Source organism: Phyllobates terribilis, unplaced genomic scaffold (genome assembly GCF_046119375.1).
Source record: "Phyllobates terribilis strain yellow unplaced genomic scaffold, ASM4611937v1 Scaffold_5__5_contigs__length_657084704, whole genome shotgun sequence".
NCBI lineage: Eukaryota > Metazoa > Chordata > Amphibia > Anura > Dendrobatidae > Phyllobates > Phyllobates terribilis.
In genome coordinates, this window is record NW_027362765.1 from 46,324,462 (window position 1) to 46,350,143 (window position 25,682).

General features: G+C 43.9%; 2 protein-coding genes across 2 annotated transcripts in view; one reads left to right on the plus strand and one right to left on the minus strand.

Annotated features, from left to right (window-relative positions):
• The window catches only part of LOC141271884 (uncharacterized), a 37,589-nt gene extending 29,085 nt beyond the window's left edge, over positions 1–8,504 (plus strand). The window contains exon 7 of the mRNA XM_073682093.1: positions 6,345–8,504. Within this exon, the coding sequence (XP_073538194.1) occupies positions 6,345–7,447 (1,103 nt within the window). The 3' untranslated portion in view covers positions 7,448–8,504. The remainder of the gene's footprint in view (positions 1–6,344) is intronic.
• LOC141271890 (uncharacterized) overlaps positions 1–25,682 on the minus strand; it is a 318,442-nt gene that overhangs the window by 77,108 nt on the left and 215,652 nt on the right. The gene's annotated exons all lie outside the window — the stretch shown is intronic.

Here is a 25,682-nt window from a genome sequence, read left to right on the forward strand (position 1 = left end):
CCAGAGATGTCAGTTTTTGCCTACAATAGTTATTGCACAAGATACTCCTAGTTAATAGCTTTCTGCCGTAGCCAGTTTTCTGCCCCATGTTTCAAATCTGACGTGTCCCTTTATGTAATAAATAACTTTAAAATACTTAGCCTGATCCAAGTGATTCTAAGATTGTTTTTTTTCCATGACACATTGTAGTTTTAGTTAATTGTAATTTTAGGTTACCTTATTTTGCGAACTATAAGACGCAGGAAGAAAATCGGATTTATTTTTAAATTAAGTTGGGGTGCGTCTTACAGTCTGCTTTTACGATAACTTACCGGGGAAAGGGGGTTGCGGCAGCGGCGGAGCGGGATCCAAGGAGTCAGGGTCGCTGCTGCTGGAAGCTGGCAGCAGCATAAGTGGGGCGATGTTGCGGGCACCAGGCTGGGAGGAGGGGGTGTTCGGCAGTGCGAGCCTGCGGTTGGCTCCGGGCTTGCAGAAAATGTTGGCGGAGTCCCCACACTTCCCATCATTTTCACTGCAGTGGACTTTAGGAAAATGGTCGCCGGAGGCAGTGCATGTGCAGATTGAGATCTCAAAACTGTGCATGCGCCACCTCTGGCAACCATTTTCCCGAAGTCCTCCGCAGTGAGAATGATGGGAAGTGCGGGGACTCTGCCGACATTTTCTGCAAACCCGAAGCCCGCTGCAACCTCGCACTGCCGAACACCCCCTCCTCCCAGCCCAGGACCTCAGCATCGCATCCTGCTGCCACTGCCAGCTTCCTGCAGCAGCCACCTAGCCTAATGAGACCTACAGCCGGCGACCTCCCTTCCCCCGGTAAGCTACATATGGATTATAAGATGCACCCCCATTTTGCCAAGGCGATAAAATAATGGGATGCATTAAAAGAGGAATAGATACCCATGACGAGAACATAGTTTTGCCTCTATACAAGTCACTAGTGCGCCCACACTTAGAATTTTGCCGACAATTTTGTTCTCCGGTGTATAAGAAGGACATAGCTGAACTAAAGTGGCTGTTTAAAAGAGCAACCAAGGTTATTAAGGGAATGGGTAGATTACAGTACCAATACAGGTTATTAAACTTGGGGTTATTCACGTTGGAAAAATCCTATTATAAAACAAATATATGAGGGGACTGTACAGAGATCTTTCTAATGATCTTTTTACACCTAGACCTATGACAGCGACAAGGGGGGCATCTTCAACGTCTAGAGCAGGGGTCTCAAACTCGGCTGGGTATATGGGCCGCACATGGAAAAAATTTGAATTTGGGGGCCGCATTCTTTGTTCAATGTGACATTTTTAGTGATACAATTTTTTTTGTATACACCTTTTGAACATTTTTGCCGTGTTTATTTTTTTATGGCTTGGGTCGTTATGGATGTGGCGATAATAAACGTGCACTTTTTTGTGTTTACTTTAGTTTACATATAAAACAGCATTTTTAGTGCCCAATATTTTTTCATGCTTTATTTTATTTTTTATTTTTTTTACAATTTTATTTCCCCCAATTGGCCACATACAGTAATATTGTCTTACAATTAGCATCATATAGTAATAATGGAAAACATCTTGTAGTAATGTTCCCCATCCAAGTCCCCATCTTGTACTAATGTGCCCCATCCAGGTCCCCATCCTGTGGCTATGTGCCCCATCCAGGTCCCCATCCTGTGGCAACGTTCCCCATCCTGGCGCCCATCTTGTACTAATGTGCCTCATCCAGGTCCCCATCTTGGGGCTATGTGCCCCATCCAGGTCCCCATCCTGTGGCAATGTTCCCCATCCAGGTCCCCATCTTGTGGCTCTGGTCCCCATCTTGTGGCTCTGTGCCCCATCCAGGTCCCCATCTTGTGGCTCTGTGCCCCATCCAGGTCCCCATCTTGTGGCTATGTGCCCCATCCAGGTCCACATCCTGTGGCTATGTGCCCCATCCAGGTCCCCTCTTGTGGCTATGTGCCCCATCCAGGTCCCCATCCTGTGGCTATGTGCCCCATCCAGGTCCCCTCTTGTGGCTCTGTGCCCCATCCAGGTCCCCATCTTGTGGTTATGTGCCCCATCCAGGTCCCCATCCTGTGGCTATGTGCCCCATCCAGGTCCCCTCTTGTGGCTATGTGCCCCCTGTTCTTCACACACATAAAATAGATTAAAAAAAAGATGATTCTCACCTGTCCTCCGTTCCCTCGGCGGCCTTCCTGCAGATGTGGCCCGCAGGCACCACAGAGTCCGACCTCTTGACGATCCCGACCTGGTGCAGGAGGAGCCGCCGACAGCAGCGCTGCATTGCCGCACAGATACTGTCTCCCAGCACAGCATTTTCAATGTCAGCCGCCGGCCAATCAGAGGCCAGCAGCTGACATCTGCATATGGCAATGACGTCATACTCGCTGCGCCGACACGCAGATATCAGCTGCTGGCCTCTGATTGGCCAGCGGCTGGCATTGGAAATGCAGTGCTGGGAAACAGTCTCTGTGTGGCAATTCAGCGCTGCTGTCGGCGGCTCCTCCTGGACCAGGTCGGGATCGTCAAGGGGTCTGTGCCTGCGGGCCGCATAAAGCAGCCTCAGGGGCCGCATGCGGCCCGCGGGCCGCGTGTTTGAGACCCCTGGTCTAGAGGAAAGAAGGTTTCATCATAATCACAGGTGCTGATTCTTTACTGTAAGAGCAGTGAGACTATGGAAGTCTCTGACCCATGATGCTGTAATAATTGATTCACTACTAAAATTCAAGAAGGGTCTGGATTCTTGGAAAATATAATATTACAGATTATGCGTACTAGATTCTGTAATGGAACGTTGATCCAGGGAACTAGTTGGATTGCTGTATGTGGAGTCCGGAAGGAATTTTTCCCTTAATAAGGAGCCATTAATGTCTGCCACATTGGGTTTTTGCCTTCTTCTGTATCAACATGTTAGGATACAGGTTGAACTCAATGGACTTAAGTCTATCTTCAACCTTTAAAACTATGAAGCATTCAGGAAATGTAACCTTTTAGGTGTATCACAATAATTATCAAAAATTGGAATTCAAAAATTAATTTAAAAAAATCACTAAATTGTTGATGTAGCACCAGTGTTTTAAATTTTATAAGGGCAAATAGAAAAAAATGGACCCCACAATATATTTTGCACCTTCTGAATCGAAAAATATCTTACTGTTTGAGCATATGGCAGGGCTCAGAAGGGAGGGAGCATGTGAAGACACGGGGTCTTCCGTGGTCACAATATTACTCAGACAACACAGGATGAGGGTTAAACATTGTGGCAATACTTTATTGAACCACCAACCGGCCAATAAACACATAGAACAGTCCCAGCAAATACCCAAGATGGTGCAAAATTACAGTCTCACCATTCTGCTGGCCCGATGAGAATAGAGCAACTGCGCCTTTTGGGTCTTTCAGGGCCAACTACCTCAATACCTCAATCAGTGGCCCCCCGCTTTTGGCGGGCCCCCACAGAGATGAGGTAGCAGCAAGCTTAGGAAGCTGTCAGTCCATATATGTACAAGGCCAGGAGACCTGAGGGTCCCACCCTGGCCTCTCCGAGAGTTTCCATGGGGCCAGATGACCGGCTGGTCCCAATCTGGCTCCATGGGTTCCAGGCGACCGAAGGGTCTCACCTGGCAACCCCAAACAACATATCCATGGGACCAGTTGACCTCATCGTCCCAACTTGGTCTCCCCTAATGTATCCATGGGTTCTCTGATGGTCAATGGAGCAGATCTGTATCCTTCCAGTCAGGGCTGTGTACCCTTAGGCCGAAATCATGCAGTCTTACTGGATCTAGCCATGCTACCAAGCTATTGTCCTGAAGAGTCTGACTGATCTTTGATTCTCTCTTTCAATTCTCTCTGCTACAGAGGCATATGTAGTTACAGTTGTCCTTTCAAGTGTACATGCACAGGTCAATGATTGAGGATGATATTATTCCACAGGGCTCATGTCTCATTGTTTGTGCATTTAATCAATTTACATAGTGGCTATAGCAGGGGGTCTCTTTAAATCAACATCTAGCTGGCTTTAGTACCATATGCAATTAACATAGTAACAAACATCATTGTTTCAAAACCAAGATAAGTCAATATTCAGGTTTATACACATAATAGTATGTCCTTCTTGACCAGTTACAGAAAAACACATATTCACAAGTCAACACAAACACAATAGTGTATTTCTCTTGGCTTAACAAATCTAGATGTCTGACTGATTAAGATAAGAGCTGTTTCGTCACAGAGCACAATTTGGCTATGGGAATTCAGATGTTGCTGGAATAGTTATTGGGCACCATTTTCAGAACGGTGTAAAAACTGAACAGGAAAAAGTCACATAAAGTGACTGTATGATGGAGTTACTATTTTGACTCCACGGGTAATCTCTGGAAACTAGCACCTAGTGGATGCTGGAGAGTGAAAATTGCATATATGCCATTTTAGTGCCCAATAAGTGGTGTCCAGCTTGTGCTTCTGGAGACATGACCACCAGAAATTTATAAGTGGGTTCTTCCTGCTACAGCAATGACAAAACTGTGGATGGCAACAATATTTGGGCACACAGCAGAACTCAGAAGCAAGGAGAATATTTGGCTGTGGTTACACAGATTTTGGTGGTTTGGCTCAAGAAAGCCATGTTGTTTTTCAAGGTGTACAGTCATGGCCAAAAGTATTGAGAATGAGACAAATAGTAATTTTTCCAAAGTTTACTGCTTCATTTTTTGTAATGGCAATTTGCATATACTCCTGAATGTCAAAGAGTGATCAGCTTAACAGCAATTACTGTACTTGCAAAGTCAATATTTGCCCAGAAAATGAACTTTAACCCCCAAAACACATTTCAACATCATTGCAGTCCTGCCTTAAAAGGAGCAGCTAACATCGTTTTAGTGATTGATCCATTAACACAGGTGTGGGTGTTGATGAGGACAGGGCTGGCGATCAATCAGTCATGATTAAGTAAGAATGACATCACTGGACACTTTAAAAGGAGGCTGGTTCTTGGTATCATTGTTTCTCTTCAGTTAACCATGGTTATCTCTAAAGAAACATGTGCAGCCATCATTGCACTGCACAAAAATGGCCTAACAGGGAAGAGTATCGCAGCTACAAAGATTGCACCTCAGTCAACAATCTATCGCATCATCAAGAACTTCAAGGAGAGAGCTTCCATTGTTGTCAAAAAGGCTCCAGGGCGCCCAAGAAAGACCAGCAAGCACCAGGACCGTATCTTAAAACTGTTTCAGCTGCGGGATCGGACTACCAGTAGTGCCGAGCTTGCTCAGGAATGGCAGCAGGCTGGTGTGAGTGCTTCTGCACGCACTGTGAGGCGGAGACTCTTTGAGCAAGGGCTGGTTTCAAGGAGGGGCAGCAAAGAAGCCACTTCTCTCCAGAAAAAACATCAGGGACCGACTGATATTCTGCAAAAGGTACAGGGAGTGGACTGCTGAGGACTGGGGCAAAGTCATTTTCTCTGATGAATCCCCTTTTCGATTGTTTGGGACATCTGGAAAACAGCTTATTCGGAGAAGAAGAGGTGAGCGCTACCACCAGTCTTGTCTCATGCCAACTGTAAAGCATCCTGAAACCATTCATGTGTGGGGTTGCTTCTCAGCCAAGGGAATCGGCTCACTCACAGTCTTGCCTAAAAACACAGCCATGAATAAAGAATGGTACCAGAATGTCCTCCAAGAGCAACTTCTCCCAACCGTCCAAGAGCAGTTTGGCACCCAACAATGCCTTTTCCAGCATGATGGAGCACCTTGCCATAAAGCAAAGGTGATAACTAAATGGCTCATGGAACAAAACATAGAGATTTTGGGTCCATGGCCTGGAAACTCCCCAGATCTGAATCCCATAGAGAACTTGTGGTCAATCATCAAGAGACGGGTGGACAAACAAAAACCAACAAATTCTGGCAAAATGCAAGCATTGATTATGCAAGAATGGACTGCTATCAGTCAGGATTTGGTCCAAAAGTTGATTGAGAGCATGCCAGGGAGAATTACAGAGGTCTTGAAGAAGAAGGGGCAACACTGCAAATATTGACTTGCTGCATTAACTCATTCTAACTGTCAATATAACCTATTGGTACTCATAATATGATTGCAATTATATTTCTGTATGTGATATAAACATCAGACAAACACTAATAAAAACCAGAGGCCAGCAGATCATGTGAAAATATAATTTTGGTGTCATTCTCAAAACTTTTGGCCATGACTGTACAGTTAAATTGTTAACTGTTTTTGTCTTGGTAAATAATTTAATTTAGCTACATAACTTGATATTTCTTTGGGTAATTTAGAAATGTTATAAAAATATAATTTATTATGAAATAATCTTTATACTTGGCAGGTGATTGCACCAAGAGGTCAGAAGAACAAGTGACATCTTCAATTGTTAAATCAGATGACCTTAATATCACTCAAGATATAACTGACGTGTATGCCACTATTCCAGAAATACAGTCATCCTTTCACAGCAAAGATCTGTCATCTGATCCTTTTAAACAGGTCATATCCTCTGATTTATCACAGACTATTAAGAAAAATAAAAGTCACAAAAGAGGTGTTAAAAATCTAACTGCTCTTACAGAAAAAAAGCCATTTTCAACTGTAGAATGTGAAAAAAGTTTTTCCCTCAAAATGTCTTTTGTTACTCATCCAAAAAATCACATAGAGGAGAAAAGATTTTCTTCTTCAGAGTGTGGGAAATATTTTAACCCGAAATTAGAGCTTGTTAGACAAAAAAGAGTTCAAGCAAGGGAGAAGCCATATTCATGTGCAGAATGTGGGAAATGTTTTGCAAGTAAGTCAAAACTTGCTACACATCAGAGAATTCACGCAGGAGAGAAGCTATATTCATGTTCAGTATGTGGGAAACATTTTAACCAGAAATCACATGTTACTAGACATCAGATAATTCACACGGGGGAGAAGCCATATTCATGTTCAGAATGTGATAAATGTTTTGCATATAAATCATATCTTGTTATACATCAGAGAATTCACACTGGGGAGAAGCCATATTCATGTTCAGAGTGTGGGAAATGTTTTGCATATAAATCATATCTTGTTACACATCAGAAAATTCACACCGGAAAGAAGCCATTTTCATGTTCAGAGTGTGGGAAATGTTTTATAGAGAGATCACATCTTTTTACGCATCAGAGAACCCACACAGGGGAGAAGCCATTTCCATGTTTAGAATGTGAGAAATATTTTGCATATAAATCAACTCTTATTATACATCAGAGAACTCACACAGGGGAGAAGCCATTTTCATGTTTAGAATGTGGGAAATGTTTTGCGGATAGCTCATATCTTGTTAAACATCAAAGAACTCACACAGTGGAGAAGCCATTTTCATGTTTAGAATGTGAGAAATGTTTTACCAACAAAAGGAATCTTATTAAACATCAAATATCTCACAAAGGGAGAAGCAATTCTCATACCTAGAAGTTGCGAAATGTTTTACTTGAAAATCATATTTTGTTGACGACAAAGGAAAACTCACACAGGTATAAACCATATATTTTTGACAAATTGTAAAAGATAACGCATAAGGCCTTTTTTCACAGGTCAGTGTCTCAAGTACGTGTGGTTCCAGTTTTCACACTTAGTGGAGACACATACACAAGAAGGCCCATTCAAATGAATGGTGTCCTGTCACTCAGTGAGCTCAGCACAGTTCAGGGGCCTGCTCCCTGCAGCAAGTCATTCTTCCCTGTTCCTCACCATGTGTGGTTGTCTCAAGCCACCGCACACGCTGATGCAGAAATGTCAGTCAGATGGATTACAGCGTGGAACACTGGATTATTTCAATTTCGGACAGGTGAGTATAATGTTTTTTTTTTATTTAATTTTACTTTTACACTTTTTGGAGACAGCGGCAGCAGAATACTACTCTCAGCATTGACCCTTGCTTGTGCTGATCGCAACACAAACAGAGGACAATGATGAGAGATTCCTTCAGCACCTGGCGCTTGGGAACAGCACTAACTGTACCACTAATTCCCAGGCAATTCCCAGGCACTGGTGTGTGTGTGATTCTGATGCGGCACACGGTTGCCACACGTATGCCACACAGGTACACACGGACATGAATATCTTCTGTACTAGTTTTTCCAGTACCGGAAATTATAGGAAGTGTGAAACAGGCCTAACAAAGAGTCAAAGTAACGGAAAAAAAGTAAACGAGAAAGTAAGTTAGAACTTATATTTGAATTAAATAATGACGTTATGAATATACATCTATATATACCCAATATTACAAAAAATACCCAATATTTCCTCCTTCCACTTCTATCTAACTCCCAATCTCAGCGATCTGCCATTCATCAGTCTCTTTCAATCAACAATCTCCGTGTGTGAACAAAGTCTTTAACTTTTCTATACTACAATAATAAACCTGTTCATATTGCAAATTACTATTTACATGTACCATTTATTCCTTCTTTGTTGGAACATGTGTTGTTATCCATTACAATTAAAATAAAATGTCTTCCTCTCCTCACCTCCTTATCTAAATTTGTAATGCTGGGGTAAGATTATCTATACAGAGACCTCATGTATGCAAATATTAAGACTACAGCAACGTCACATATTTTATACAGAAGAATAGCGGTATATCCATAGTTCTTTATACAATAACATATAGATCAGACAAGGTCCTCGTATTTAGGCAGTTTCTATTTTACTCAAACACTTTGTATATCAACAAGATCAGTGAGTCTCATTATACCGAATAGAGAAGCTCCAGGGACAAAGACCCCGTCTCGCACTAACACGCTGGAGGCCAGGCCTGAAGTATCCAGCCATGGTGCCTGAATCCTCTCATTTTTGGCTCTAGCCTTTCTTTTAGAATAAATCACTTTTTCATACAGGCCTGCAGTAATAGCTTTGTTAATCAGGTTTTGTATGAGGTTGCGAAGAATATTGAAGATATAATTTCATGTCAATCATTTGCATCCTATTTGGCAGAGGATTATAAAGCCCCCTTCAGTGTGCAGTTGTAACAGAACAGCTAGCAGCTGCAGGGGGGGGGGTCAAGAGACTGTGAGTGACAGATATCAAACCTCTAGTCAGCTCAACTCAGAACAAAGGACCTGCTGCCATATGGTCCAAACAGATAGTTAGACAGATAGGAATTCCATATTGAGTTCCAGAAATACTATACATCGAATAGATTTCTGAAATCCCAGTCTAGCACATTGGGATAGGGAGATACACAGCACAACCATTTGAAAATCCATAGGACCGCTGTGTTTAGTCTTGTCCCCCGTAGCAGGTGCCCGGCTGGATCAGATGACACCAGAACCGGCTGCCTAGGACCGTCCATTAAGGAGTTATGACCCATCTTAGTTTCTGGAGTTTCTAGCTGCTAGAGGCCAGTGGTGCAGACTTAGGTTCAGCCCAGCGGGCAGGAGGGGGGGGGGGTGACCCAGAGGGAGGGGTTAAAAGCTCCTGCAGCTCTTGGCCTAGTGTTTTTTTCTCTAGAAGGTCACAACGACACATCGTGCGAGAGAACTTACACAACAGAGGGAACCACAAGCTGTTACGGATCCGGGTGGTGGAACCTCTGTGCTGCGGTGCAAGGAGGGACCAGAGGGGCGTAACTAGGTATCAACTCGGACCGACCAAGGTCGTACGGCGGCTCAATTGACTCCGTGATCAGGGAAGGACCGAGCAGAGGGACCAGGTGCTACTCTGGGACCGACCTTGTATGAGAGCAGGTGACTCCCACGGGTCAGAAGGCAGGGACTGACCGGTACAGCAGATGAGCACGGCAGGCAGGCTGACGGGTGATCCGGGCAGACGGACTGGCAGACACGGCAGGTAACAAGCAGGAGCCTCCAGGTAGGCTGGCTGGCAGGCACAGCAGGTAACAAGCAGGTGCTTCTAGGTAAGCGGGCTGGCAGGCACGGCAGGTAACTGGTAGGCGCTTCTAGGTAAGCAGGCTAGCAGGCACGGCAGGTAACAGGCAGGTGCTTCCAGGTAAGCGGGCTGGCAGAGCCCATAGACAGACTGGCGGACTGGACTGTAGACAGACTGTCGGGCTGGAGAGTAGACAAGCTGGCAGACTGGACTTGTAGTCAGGCTGGCGGACTGGACTTGTAGTCAGGCTGGCGGACTGGACTTGTAGTCAGGCTGGCGGACTGGACTTGTAGTCAGGCTGGCGGACTGGACTTGTAGTCAGGCTGGCAGGCTGGACTTGAAGTCAGGCTGGCGGGCTGGACTTGAAGTCAGGCTGGCGGGCTGGACTGGTAGTCAGGCTAGCAGCGGGACCTGAGGGCTGAAGCAGAGTATAACACACAAAGCTACAACCTTGCATGGGCACCTCCATTTTGGAGGAGGTGCCTTTTATATGAAAGGTCCTCCGGCCATTGGCCGGGGACTCCTTAGGACGGCGCGCGCGGCCCCTTTAAGAGGGAGGGAGTGCACGCGCGCCCTAAGCACAGTGCCCATGAAGCTGCGCGTGCCAGCAGCAACAGAGGCAGGAGCGCCGGAGGACGCCGGGCAGGGAGCGCGGCGGTAAGTGGGACGGCGTCTCTGCCTGTCAGGTGGCAGAGATGCCGATACTACACAAGCCTCCCATGTGGCAGCCCTCTCCCGAAAGTCAGGCCTTTCATCTGACTGTTAACTGACTCTTAATATCTGCATACTTTTGTACCACTACTATTCTGTTTGCATCTCCGATCATTATGTATGTATAACCCTTATGTATATAGTGTATTGTTTAGTGTGCCCTTAAGGTGATTAAATATATAATTTAAACTAGGGCTGCTCTTTTATCTCGATCCAAGAATCCACATGTCCATTGTTCGGTTCAACTCACATGCTACTGGGGCTGGTTTCTGGCCTGATATAATTCCAGTTACGGACATGGGCTTATGTCTAATAGGAACTGGTGGCAGCTCTACCTGGCTGATAAGGTTCTGTTTCACTGAGGTCAGTGAGAGGGGCCTCTCCAGCATGGGGTATTAAAGATGATGTTACACTTAAATGTGATACAAAATATGAAAACATGTATATGACAAAATGCCAGTGCAATAGTGAGGAATAGAATACCTCTACAAAGTCAATCAATAACCCCAAGAAGACCAACAATTAATAAGTAAAGAGAGGAGAGAACAAGGCGCAATGGGTGACTCAGTATTGCAATTGTAGGAGGTGTGTGGGGATGGCTACTAACCTTATGAAGTTGTGCACCTCTGCACAACCCCAGTGTAAAGCTCCACAAGCTCCGCTCTGTTGGTGGCTGTCATCTATTTCCAGCGGCGTTCACAGATCCTGATCTCTCGGTGGTGGATCACGTGGTCAGGTTAGTAGCATGTAACGCCGAGATGGACGCCCAGCTTCACCAACACCCCCGGCAGCGTTCCGGAGGGGTTAGGCCAGCGCAGCTTAGAAAACCAGGGTAGTAATTCTATTTAAATTGCTCCCACAGGTGAAAGAACAATAGATTAAAGGCAGCTCTACCGCACCCCAACAGGGGGAAAGGGACAATCAGTGAATATAAATAGCGGTACCAGAGCGCCAATGACAGGGCAAAAATATTAAAAGGACTGGTTTATTAATACACACAACGCGTTTCGGTGGACACAGCCACCTTCATCAGGTGATGAAGGTGGCTGTGTCCACCGAAACGCGTTGTGTGTATTAATAAACCAGTCCTTTTAATATTTTTGCCCTGTTATTGGCGCTCTGCTACCACTATTCATATTCACTGATTGTCAACAATTAATAAGGACAGACTGCACAAGAACTACAACAATTTGATGCCTGATATCAAATGCTGTCTGCGCTCCCAGAAGAAGCGAAAGCGAAACGGCGTCAGGGTGAGGGTGACGTGACATCTTATTTTCCCTTTGTTTGGTGGTGGTCTGTGTTTGAGGTGATATACCTGCTATCACTGATCTTATCTTTTCTTATACACTATGCTGCTTTGCTACTTATCTATGCCTATTGTATAATTGCACTGTGCTCTTTTTTTACATTATCAGATGGGCTGACTTCCCATCTGATCTTAGACAGAATTTGATATCAGGCATCATATTGTTGTAGTTCTTGTGCAGTCTGTTCTTATTAATTGTTGGTCTACTTGGGGGTTATTGATTGACTTTGTAGAGATATTCTACTCCTCACCATTGCACTGACATTTTGTCATATACATGTTTTCATATTTTGTATCACATACAAGTGTAACATCATCTTTTATACTTCATACTGGAATGGGTGATTCATATTTTGGGACTATTACAGCCTAACGCTTCGTAATTATATGCCATGTCTAGTATTAAAAGATCTATTTATACCTATTATTGATTTTCATAACCGGATCTTCCATTATGGACCACTTTAATTACATTTTTGATGCATCCACCTTACCACTAGGGATTTAGTATTACGGTGTCTCCTTCTTATTGGAGTTTCCTTTGCCCTCTTTTTATTGTTGTTATATATTTTTTATTTTGTATAAATAGATATTACATTTTATGTTGAGCTAGAGTCTCTTTAATTCTTCAGCCTTTCACGTGGCTGACAGGGATCTGGGGTATACTGTATATTCTGGATAAAAGTGTCGAGCACTGAAGTTTTTGTTCTGCTATCAGACATATGTGATTAAAGGGAATCTGTCACCCCCTGGCACTTATCTGACCTCTAATATGGACATACAGGTGATAGAAATGTGAATCTATACTTACCTGTATGCCTCATATTAGAGGTCTGGTTGCTTTGAAATTGCTTTTCATTCAATCCATTTTCTGATGCCTTGTGCTCCGGGAAGAAATCCCCGTCTACTTTGTGAATTACAATGTTCCCCCCTCCCCTGCATGTCACAGTGCCCTGTGACGTGCAGTCTCATTTTCCTAATTCCACGCATGCGCACATCACCTTTAACGCAAGGTGCACTTTCTGCTCCCGGCTATCTTGTTTTCAGGAGTGATCTTGTGCACAGGTGTCGGGGTGTCACAGTGACAGATAAGTGCCAGGCAGTGACAGGTTCCCTTTAAGAAACAATAAATGCCCTACCGAAGTTTTACCATTTGTGTGTCCAGTGTCAGTTCTTCTACATTCCCTAACAAAATAACCATGGAGTCTCCAATCAAATCCGCTAATTATAATTTTATAATTGTAACAACTTTACGCCACGAAGTCCCGTTTCATGCATCAAAGGTGTGACAGACTTGAATATATTGATAAAAATATCTATGAGAAAAGTTAAATTCTTCCCGTAGGAAAAGGGGAGGGCAACTAAAGCATAGACGAATGACTGTATCTGGTCAGTGGCTGGCCACAAACCATGATCTTGAACTAAATGGAAGGAAATGTTATCAAGCGTCACCAATAGGCTGTAAAAGAGACACTGTGCATCACACGTACCTGTGTGACTGGTGTCCTATGCAAGCCTCATCTGAGTGCATTTTTTACTAGACAACCATCACCTCCATGAATTGGTAGGTCTATGAGTGGTTGCTCCATCAGTATTTGACATGGTGTTGGTAAGGCTGTTTCTTTTTCTGTGATGTTTTCTGTTACTAGAAGCCAGGAGCAGGCCATGCCCCTTGGTCGATGACTAGTGATTAGCGAGAACTAAAATGTTCGAGTACTCATTGTTTGAGTCAAGCAAATTGGAATGCTCGAGTGCTCGGTCCGAGTAACGAGCCCAATGTAAGTATATGGGAAACTCGAGCATTTTTCTGGGGCCCCCCCCGGTGGTCTTCAAAGGGCCTAAAAATTGCCCAAATCGATGGGAACAGTGCTCAAATGGCATGGGAACAGCATGGGGAAGACCCCTGGAAGCATTTCTGACTCCCAGGTCACTGCTGTCAACAACGTTGTCAGAGCTATTACGCCACTTTTACGGACTCACAATAAAACATACAAAAACAAAACCAAAATGGATTTTCCTGAGAAATATGTTAAAGCACATCCTTTCCAGGGTAATGACTTGTATGTAAGGGAAAATAAATATACAAAAACAGAAATGCTCTTCCACACCTTGGGCTATGTTCACACTTAGCGTTTTTGATGCGTTTTTGCACTTTTGCATTGCTTTCAACCAAGACAAATGCATTCATGGGGAAATGTAATTTTAACATTTTACAACCTTATATGGCCGTGTGGTGTGTGACACATGCATACAGTGCTGAAAAGTCATGGGGGACAGCATGGGGAAGTCCTCTAGAAGATTCTCTGACTCCCAGGTCACTGCTTAACACTAGGACTACTGGACTCGTGACCCCGCCTAGAACTACTGAAAGGAGTCATTTTGACTCCTTGCTTGTTTTCGTTTATTTTTAGAGTTTCATTTGTGGTTATTTATTAATAATTATATGTTTTGTAATGTATTATTATTGTGAGATCCAACAGTAATGCTTTTGATTGTTTTTTTTCTGCTTTTCTTATTTTTCTACAGAAAATAACAATAATTATAATAGACGTTTTTCAAACATTTTTTTTTATTCAAGTGCACACATATAAACAACAACTGAAGAACAAAAAGCAGAGAAAATGTAGGTGGAGGAGCATAAAAATGAAAATATGGCGCAGAATTCACCTTCTAAACATTTGGTGTTTCGCATTTTAGGCATTGCCTTTGATTTATGGCAGTACATTGCCCACACAAAGACTTACCACAAGTCTTACAATTTCCGACAGATCTATTTTTCTTGCACTTTTCTTTGATCTGGCAAAATTTTGTTTGAACCATCACTTCTGAGCATGTAGAAACTTGGGACGTGGAACCCTTTTCCCTATCTGTGACATAAGGACCACTCAACTCTCTCACAAGCGTTTGCAAAAATGCCTTGCGTGACATTTTTTGGTGGGTAATCTCCTTGAATATTATCCATGCATTTATACCCGCAAAGTCTAAGTCATTTTCAAATGCATGAACAGGCCATCTCCTTGTGCATGTTCGTGTGGTATATTTTCGTGCCATCTGATCCACTACATCTACTCCATATTTTGTTTCATTGTAAAACTTTACCGTTTATGGAGTTTTTTTAGCGGAATCAGACGCAACAACAACATCTGGATGGACGGAACTCAAAATGACAACATTTTTGTTGGGCTTTCCTTGATATACTGTAAGTGTAAAATTGTCTTCATTTCTAAACACTTTAGTGTTGTACAATTCCTCTTTCATGGATTTTATTTCTTTAGGCACTTCTCGCCTTATCTTGTTCAGTGTTCCCACGATGGTTGTTCCTTTGCTTTTTAGCTGTTTAGCTAATTTTACTGAAGTAAAATAATTATCGGTTGTAACATTGCGACATTTTTTCAAAAACAGGTCCAATAACTTCATTACCACATGGTCAGCTAAACGGTCCTCAGCACGGCGTGTGTCATCTTTGCCTAGATAAGGGAAGCCATTTGCCAGATATTTGCTCCTCTTATCAACAGCTAGCCAATATTTGTGGCCATATTTATCTGGTTTGGAAGGCATGTACTGCGTGAATGGACACCTAGTTTTGCTTGGGAAGAGTTGCTCATCCACCGTTATGTATGGGCCAGGTTTGTAACAAGCAATACAATTTTCAATAAACCTGTCCCACACAGTAGAAAATAGAGCAAACTTGTCCGTTTGCAGTCTCTCCGATCGAGTAGATTTCTCATCAAATCTGAGAAACCTCATAATTTCAACAAAGCGGTCCCTAGACATTGTCGCTTTGCAAAACGGTATTCCCCAGTCATTACACCAAATACTGCTAATCGAGTGACGGTTCGTGCCAGATATTCCACGAGCATAGAATATCGCAATGAATGCATCTAGCTCCTCATCAGATAGAGTAAACTGTAAATTATTGTTCCTGCATGCTTCTGCAAGCGTACAGTTCTTTATATGTGTCAATATATATGAATCAAAAAATAAACGCCATGCGCTCAAAGGACTATCGATAATGATATTTCTTCTGGCGTATCCTGTAGGGCCAGGTGCTTCTCGAAGAATATTTTGGCTGTCACGCCTACCAGGCAAGTGTTCTCCAATTTCAACAGGTTTCCATTGAATACCATCCGCTGAAACTAGTATTCCTTCAGATTCGCCTTCTCTGGTGTTTGTTGTTGCATTACCTTCGCCGCCATCGTTATCTGTTGTTCTTTCATTTCTGGGACGTTTTGCTGATTTTTTCTGTCCACGACCAGGAGGATGGTCACGAGGCAACATAACTGCATGAGCCCGATCCCCAGTTGATGTGCTTGGAATATCTGTAAAAAAGTTGATGAATATTTAGAACTTTTGTTTTGTAAGGGTCCGTGCACACTGGCTGGATTAGCGGCGGAATATCCGACCGGATATTCTCACCACAATCCGGCCCGTACCTGCCCGCTCAGGTACAGAGCGGAGTTTCATACCTGAAGCTCCGCTCCGAACCCCGGGCTGGAGCCGCTGTCTGGGACGGAGCCGTGCTCGCGCGTAAGCAAGCGCTGCTCTGTCCCTGACAGCGGCTCCAGCCCGGGGTTCGGAGCGGAGCTTCAGGCATGAGCGGGCAGGTACGGCCTGTATTGCGGCAAGAATATCCAGATGGCTATTCAGCCAGAATTCTGCTAGTGTGCACAGGCCCTAACTCAGTGTGTGGAAGAACAAATAAATACACATAACTACTTACCTTCTGGATTTGTTCCTTCTGAGTCTTCAGATTCACTTGATATGTTCTGAGGAATGAAATCTTCATCACCGTCAGAATCAAATACATGTTCCTGCAATTCGGATTCCGATTCATCCTCCGGTATGGATTGCAAAGTAGCCAGAATATCCTGAGGCTTTATCAAACGTCTTCTCTCCATATTCCTCACAAATTCCATAATTCTATATAGTTCCCTGCTGAAAAATAGAAATGAAATGACAACTAAAAGAAATAATAACTGTTCTGCCACCTTCAAAAGTAGGTGGGCTGAATCAGTTGACAGACAGCTAAACTATTTCATAACAATTCATACCTGTATGAGTCTTTAGAGCTCGTATGTCTGCGTCTGTTCTCTTTGTCTCTTCAGCTGAACTGAAAGTAAAGTTACTATCCAGAATACTGTCTCCTGCTAGGACCTTAGAAAAACACCACCCTTCATTAGCATAAGATAAGAGCCTAGAGTAAAAAAGCTATTTTGTTCAGCATTACACAGTAATACAAGCAGGTAAAACACAAGGAAAATGTGAAAAGTTGACATGTAAATTGAACTACATCTATATGAACATCAGGGTAAATAAGACAGAGTGAAAAAATTATGCACAAAACTTTATAGCAACATTTAGTGACAAAAGGACCTCAAAATATAGTAGGGAGTCAAAATGACTCCCTTCAGTAGTTCTTGGTAAATTTTGAAAAAAACGCGCACATTTTTCACCAAAATTATTTATTCTCACAAAATCTTTTTTCACATCATATTTGAGGAAAAGTCACCGAGTTTCAAGCCGGAATTCTGAAAAATGTAGTCACAGAAGAGAAATAAAAAACGAAAGGAGTCAAAATGACTCCATCAGTAGTTCTAGTGTTAAAAGTGTGCCCATCAGAAGTGATCTTTGGCGCATGCGAAGTTGCCTCCCACCATTCACCTGTCGCTGCACACTTTTCTTAGCCAGGGCTGCTTCTCGGCAGGGTTGGACGGGCCTACCGGAGAATCCTCGGGTGGGCCCTGGCTTCTCCATCAGGAGAGTTCATGATAGGCACAAACTTTGCAGCTGCTATGGGGCTCTTGAGAGGGGGAGAAAGGTGGGCCCTCAGAATCAAATCCTCTGGTGGGCCCAATGTTTTTCAGTCTGACACTGCTTCTCAGTGGGAGTTGTATTTCACCACAGTAATATTCTTTAGCTCGGTAAAAGGACTGGCATAGAGGGAAACCGTCTCTACTCCGGCTGTCATTTCTCAGTCACCAGGTTCCGCGCATTGTCACACACGACCATGCCTGTCTGTATGTTCTGCGGTGAGAGCCACAGATCAGGCTGCTGTGTTAGGCTGTGTGCCCACGATGCGTTTTTTAAGCATTTCCGAAAAGCGGAAGCGTTGCAGCGTTGCGGCAAAAACGCTGCAGAAACGCTTAAAAAACGCATGGTAGAAGGCCTCCCATGTTCCCCAATGATAATCCGCATGTGCTGTGCACATGCTTCGGAAATTTCCGCTGCGGGTTGTCATTGCGTAAAATAACGCAGCACTACCAATTATTTTGCGGAAGCGCTGCGTTTTTGCCGCCATTGACTTTCATTGGAACGCTTGGATTCTGCATCACTGGATCTGTACATGCGGAATCCAAACGTTTCAATGTGCGGATGGTACCTGGGTGTGGAGGAGACTCTCCCCAGGACCCGGGTACCATAGAACCTGTAAAAAAAAGAATAAAATAAAAAATAAATATATTTACCTTCTGATGGACCCCGGTCTCCTTGTCTTCGCTTGCCGGCAGATCGCGGTGGACTAAAAGGACCTGCGCGGACGTCATAATCATGTGATGGCAGGTCCTTCAGTGTAGTGTACCGCGAGCTGCCTGCAAGCCAGGACGGAGCGAAGCAAGAATCCGGGGGCCATCGGAAGGTAAGTATAGATTTATTTTTTTAATTTTTTACCATTCTTTCAGGTCACAGTATATAAATCCATGCCGGTTGCATGGATTTATATAGAGTGACCAAGTTGACAAGCACTTTCCAAGTGATGCTAAAATCACTTGGAAAGCGCTTGTCAACCCGCATGCGGAAATGCATTTGAAGAACCCTTCACATCCCCATGTCGCTGGCAGGAAAAACGCATGTACAATCCGCATGTGTTTTTTCTGCCAGGGAGATGCAGAAACGCTCAGGAAAAAATCCTGAGCATTTCTGCATCGTGGGCACATAGCCTTACTGCTTTCAACAACTCTGCAGCGGTGGTCGGTTTGTCACCTAAGTATTAAGCATATTTTCTTCAGCACAGCTTGTTGCCGCTTGGCCAAGGCAGTGCTGCAGTGCTTTCACCTTGTGACTAATGTGGTCATTTCGGAGATGGAGGCCGAACTGGAGGAGGAGGTGTAGGAGCTGACCAATGTGATTACATGTTTTTTTTTTACTAAAGAAGGATCCCACTGTGTTTATTTTTCTTTTTTCTTTTAACATTATTTTTTAAGACAAATGCATTCACCAGTAAATGTCATTTTAACATTTTACAACCTTATCTGGCCATGTGGTGTGTGACACATCATCAGACACATCCTGTTTCATTTATGATGGAGGGACTCTGAAAATTACAAAGCTTATTTTTATAGGGCCATCAGGTGGCTCTTACTATTCTTAAAGGGCCAGCAGTCGGCCCTCGCTATTGTTAGAGAGCCATCTGCCGGCTATGCTTTGTTGTTCCCATTATTAACGAGTGGGTCTCCTATACTTTTATTCTGTATGCAGTGACTGCATGGGCTGCCAAAAATTTGGACGCAACCCAATACCCCTTTGAAGAGACATAGAGGAGGGTCTCAGTAAAAATAATGTTCCCATTATAAAGGAGCGGGTCTCCTATAGTGGTAATGCCCATGCTGTGACTGCAAAGGCTGCCAAAATTTGGGAAAAAGCCCACTAACAATTTAAAGACACAGAGCTGGGCCACAGTAACAACATATTCCCATTAGAAAGGAGAGGATCTGCTATACATTTAAAGGATATGCAGTGAATGCAACGGCTACCAAAAATTTGGAGGAACGCCAATGCCACTTGCAAGAGACGTAGAGGTCAGAGGGCCTCTTGAAAACAATGTTCCCATTATTAGAAGTGTGTCTCCCATACAGTTTGCCTATGCAGTGAAGCAACGGCTGCCAAAAATTTGGAGGAACTCCAATGTCCCTTGCAAGAGACGTAGATATGTTAATATGGTACATATGGTTCTGATATGTGAGGATGCGGAGAAGGAGGAGGACAAGAGCAAATAGACAAAATCAGGAAGCGTATACCCATGTCTAGGTGTGAAGACAGAGGTGCATGGGAAATAGTTAGACCTCCAAAAAAAAGACACTGGATTTGAGTTTATGTTACGCTTCTATCATTCGGTGGTGTTGAGAAGTCTGGCCTAATCCAGCCCTTGATCATTTTTATGACAGTCAGCCTGTCAGCATTTTCAGTTGACAGGCGGATGCGTCTATCTGATATAATTCCACCGGCGGCACTATAAACCCGCTCTGACAAAACGCTAGCGGCAAGGCCGGCCAGGACCTCCAAGGCATAGAGAGCCAGTTCATGCCGCGTGTCCAGCTTGGATACCCAATAATTATAAGGCAGAGAGGAATCACGGAGGACGGTGGTACGGTCAGCAAGGTACTCCCTCAGCATCTTCCACAACTTTTCCCTCCTTGGGAGAGTACCCCGCGCATCAGGGTTTGTTCGATGGGAGGGTCTGAGAAAACTGTCCCAGAACTTTGACAGTGTTCCTCTGCCTCTGCTGGATTGCATTTGTGTCTCTCTCGCCTGTACTCCTTGGTTGTCCAATGAACTGTGACCTCTGCCGCCGTCGTTTTCAGATGGGATTTTTTTTAATAATTCCACAACAAGGTCCTTCTTGTACTGCCCCATTTTATTAGGTCTGTCCTGACCGGGAATAAGAGACAGAAAGTTCTCCTTGTAGCGTGGGTCTAGAAGTGGCACCAACCAATATTGACTGTCACCCAAAATTTGGACAACGCGATGGTCACGGGAAAGTCAGCGTAACATAAACTCAGCCATGTGTGCCAGACTGCAAAGAGGCAAGACTTACGTGTCCTTACCAAGAGAACGACTGACCATGCTCTCCTTCTCATCCTCCTCCCTGTACTTAGGCCATCCACGCTGAACATACGGTATGACAATTGTGCAGGTAGTACTGTCTATAGTGCAGGAAACTAGCTCCTGTTCTTCCTCCTCCTCTTTGTTACCCAATCCACGTTGGGGATGAGATGAGGCTGGACTGTGTGGAATCACCCTGTATGGTTCCTTGCTCCATCTCATCGTGCTCCGCCTGCAATGCATCCTCTTTAATTGTGAGCAGAGTGTTTCAGAAGACAGAGAAGCGGGATGGTGACGCTAATTATGGAGTCATCGCCGCTCACCATCTTGGTGGAGTCCTCAAAGTTTTGGAGGATGGTACATATGTCTGACATCCATGTCTACTCCTGAGGTTTTATGTGTGGAGTCTGACCTGAATACCGACGACCTTGTTGATGCTGGTAGTCAACAACTTTGAACATCCTCCGAGCCCGATGATTCCATAATTTTTGCCAGGGGTTATATATACACTGCTCAAAAAAATAAAGGGAACACTCAAATAACACATCCTAGATTTGAATGAATGAAATATTCTCATTGAATACTTTGTTCTGTACAAAGTTGAATGTGCTGACAACAAAATCACACAAAAATCATCAATGGAAATCAAATTTATTAACCAATGGAGGCCTGGATTTGGAGTCACCCCCAAAATTAAAGTGGAAAAACACTCTACAGGCTGATCCAACTTTGATGTAATGTCCTTAAAACAAGTCAAAAGGAGGCTCAGTATTGTGTGTGGTCTCCACGTGCCTGTATGACCTCCCTACAATGCCTGGGCATGCTCCTCATGAGGTTGTGGATGGTCTCCTGTGGGATCTCCTCCCAGACCTGTATTAAAGCATCCACCAACTCCTGGACAGTCTGTTGGTGGATGGAGCGGGACATGATGTCCCAGATGTGCTCAATCAGATGCAAGATTGGGGAACGGGCGGGCCAGTCCATAGCTTCAATGCCTTCATCTTGCAGGAACTGCTGACACACTCCAGCCACATGAGGTCTGGCATTGTCCTGCATTAGGAGGAACCCAGGGCCAACCGCACCAGCATATGGTCTCACAAGGGGTCTGAGGATCTCACCTTGGTACCTAATGGCAGTCAGGCTACCTCTGGCGAGCACATGGAGGGCTGTGCACCCCCCCAAAGAAATGCCACCCCCCACCATTACTGACCCACTGCCAAACCGGTCATGCTGAAGGATGTTGTAGGCTGCAGATCGATCTCCACGGAGTCTCCAGACTATGTCACATGTTAAAAATTGGAAGCTGGCATGTTTAGGCGGGCTGCGCTGCGAGAAGGAAGAGGCTTGGGATTCCAAGACGGTTTCTATTAATACCAACGCGTTTCTGCGCCGGACCGGCGCCTTTCTCAAGGTATAAAAACCAAATGCCACATGTCTGTCACGTGTGCTCAGTGTGAACCTGCTTTCATCTGTGAAGAGCACAGTGCGCCAGTGGCGACTTTGCCAATCCTGGTGTTCCGTGGCAAATGCCAAGCGTCCTGCACGGTGTTGGTCTGTGAGTACAACCTCCATCTGTGGACGTCGGGCCCTCATACCACCCTCATGGAGTCGGTTTCTAACTGTTTGTGCAGACACATGCACATGTGTGGCCTGCTGGAGGTCATTTTGCAGGGCTCTGGCAGTGCTCCTCCTGTTCCTCCTTGCACAAAGGCGGAGGTAGCGGTCCTGCTGCTGGGTTGTTGCCCTCCTACTGCCCCCTCCACGTCTCCTAGTGTACTGTCCTGTCTCCCGGTAGCGCCTCTAGCCTCTGGACACTACGCTGACAGACACAGCAAACCTTCTTGCCACAGCTCGCATTGATATGCCATCCTGGATGAGCTGCGCTAGCTGAGCAACTTCTGTGGGTTGTAGAGTCCGTCTCATGCTACCACGAGTGTGAAATCACAACCAACATTCAAAAGTGACCAAAACATCAGCCAGAAAGCATTGGTACTGAGATGTGGTCTGTGGTCCCCACCTGCAGAACCACTCCTTTATTGAGGGTGTCTTGATAATTGCCAATAATTTCCATCTATTGTCTATTCCATTTGCACAACAGCATGTGAAATTGATTGTCAATCAGTGTTGCTTCCTAAGTGGACAGTTTGATTTCACAGAAGTTTGATTTAATTGGAGTTATATTCTGTTGTTTAAGTGTTCCCTTTATTTTTTTGAGCAGTGTATACACTGTGTGCAGAATTATTAGGCAAGTTGTATTTTAGAGGATTATTTTTATTATTGATCAACAACTATGTTCTCAATCAACCCAAAAGACTCTTAAATATCCAAGCTTAATATTTTTGGAAGTTGGAATGTTTTTTTTAGATTGGCTATCTTAGGAGGATATCTGCTTGTGCAGGTAACTATTACTGTGCAGAATTATTAGGCAACTTAATAAAAACCAAATATAATTCCACTTGTTTATTTTCACCAGGTAAACCAATATCAGTGCACAAAATTTAGAAATAAACATTTCTGACATGCAAAAAGAAAAAAAGTTAGTGATCAATATAGCCACCTTTCTTTATGATGACACTCAACAGCCTTCCATCCATAGATTCTGTCAGTTGCTTGATCTGTTTTCGATCAACATTGAATGCAGCAGCCACCACAGCCTCCCAGACACTGTTCCGAGAGGTGTACTGTTTTCCCTCCCTGTAGATCTCACATTTTATGATGGACCACAGGTTCTCTATGGGGTTCAGATCAGGTGAACAAGGGGCCATGTCATTATTTTTTCTTCTTTTAGACCTTTACTGGCCAGCCACGCTGTGGAGTAGTTGGATGCATGTGATGGAGCATTATCCTGCATGAAAATCATGTTTTTCTTGAACGATACTGACTTCTTCCTGTACCACTGCTTGAAGAAGTTGTTTTCCAGAAACTAGCAGTAGGTCTGGGAGTTGAGCTTCACTCCATCTTCAACCCGAAAAGGTCCCACAAGTTCATCTTTTATTATACCAGCCCATACCAGTACCCCACCTCCACCTTGCTGGCGTCTGAGTCGGAGTGGAGCTCTCTGCCCTTTACTGATTCAGCCTCTGGCCCATCCATCTGGCTCATCAAGAGTCACTCTCATTTCATCAGTCCATAAAACCTTTGAAAATTCAGTCTTAAGATATTTATTGGCCCATTCTTGACGTTTTATCTTATGTTTCTTGTTCAAAGGTGGTCGTTTTTCAGCCTTCCTTACCTTGGCCATGTCCCTGAGTATCATACACCTTGTACTTTTTGATACTCCAGTAACGTTGCAGCACTGAAATATGGGAAAACTGGTGGCGAATGGCATCTTGGCAGCTTCACGCTTGATTTTCCTCAATTCATGGGCAGTTATTTTGCGCCTTTTTTGGCCAACACGCTTCTTGCGACACTGTTGGCTATTTGCCATGAAACGCTTGATTGTTCGGTGATCACGTTTCAAAAGTTTGGAAATTTCAAGACTGCAGCATCCCTCTGCAAGACATCTCACAATTTTGGACTTTTCAGAGCCCGTCAAATCTCTCTTCTGACCCATTTTGCCAAAGGAAAGGAAGTTGCCTAATAATTAAGCACACCTTATATAGGGTGTTGATGTCATTAGTCAACACCCCTCCTCATTACAGAGATGCACATCACCAGATTTACTTAATTGGTAGTTGGCTCTCAAGCCTATGCAGCTTGGAGTAGGACAACATGTATAAAAAGTATCATGTGATCAAAATACTCATTTGCCTAATAATTCTGCACACAGCGTATATATGTTGTGGAATACCTATACTAACAGGACGTTCAATGGACCCTCTTGTGCTGTATCATGCACTGCAGTCTGCCACATACACTGCCTGCCTAACTCCTGCTATCACCACTGAATATATGCAGCTGGATTAGTCCTCAGAAGGACTGTTAGTTCAGATGGATATAGATATACACTACCGTTCAAAAGTTTGGGGTCATTTAGAAATTTCATTATTTTTGAAAGAAAAGCACATTTTTTTCCAGTGAAGCTAGCATTAAATGAATCAGAAATACACTCTATACATTGTTAATGTGGTAAATGACTATTCTAGCTGTAAACGTCTTGTTTTTATTGCAATATCTACATAGGTGTGTAGAGGCCCATTTCCAGCAACCACCACTCCAGTGTTTTAATGGTACATTGTGCTTGCTAACTATGTAAGACGGCTAATGGATGTTTAGAAAACCCTTGCACAAGTATGTTAGCCCAGCTGAAAACGGTTTGGCTGATTTGAGAAGCTATAAAATTGACCTTCCTTTGAGCTAGTTGAGAATCTGGAGCATTACATTTGTTTGTTCTATGAAACTCTCAAAATGGCCAGAAAAAGAGAACTTTCATGTGAAACTTGACAGTCTATTCTTGTTCTTAGAAATGAAGGTTATTCCATGCGAGAAATTGCCAAGAAACTGAAGATTTCCTACAACAGTGTGTACTACCCCCTTCAGAGGAGAGCATAAACAGGCTCTAACCAGAGGAGAAAGAGAAGTGGTAGGCCCCGCTGCACAACTGAGCAACAAGACAAGTACATTACAGTCTCTAGTTTGAGAAATCGACGGCTCACAGATCCTCAACTGGCAGCTTCATTAAATAGTACACGCAAAACGCCAGTGTCAACGTCTACAGTGAAGAGGCGACTCCGGGATGCTGGCCTTCAGTGCAAAGTGGCAAAGAAAAAGCCATATCTGAGACTGGCTAATAAAAGGAAAAGATTAATATGGGCAAAAGAACACAGACATCGGACAGAGGAAGATTGGAAAAAAGTTTTATGGACAGACAAATCAAAGTTTGAAGTATTTGGATCACACAGAAGAACATTTGTGAGACACAGAACAACTGAAAAGATGCTGGAAGAGTGCCTGATGCCATCTGTCAAGCATGGTGGAGGTAATTTGATGGTCTGGGGTTGCTTTGGTGCTGGTAAAGAGGGAGATTTGTACAAGGTAAAT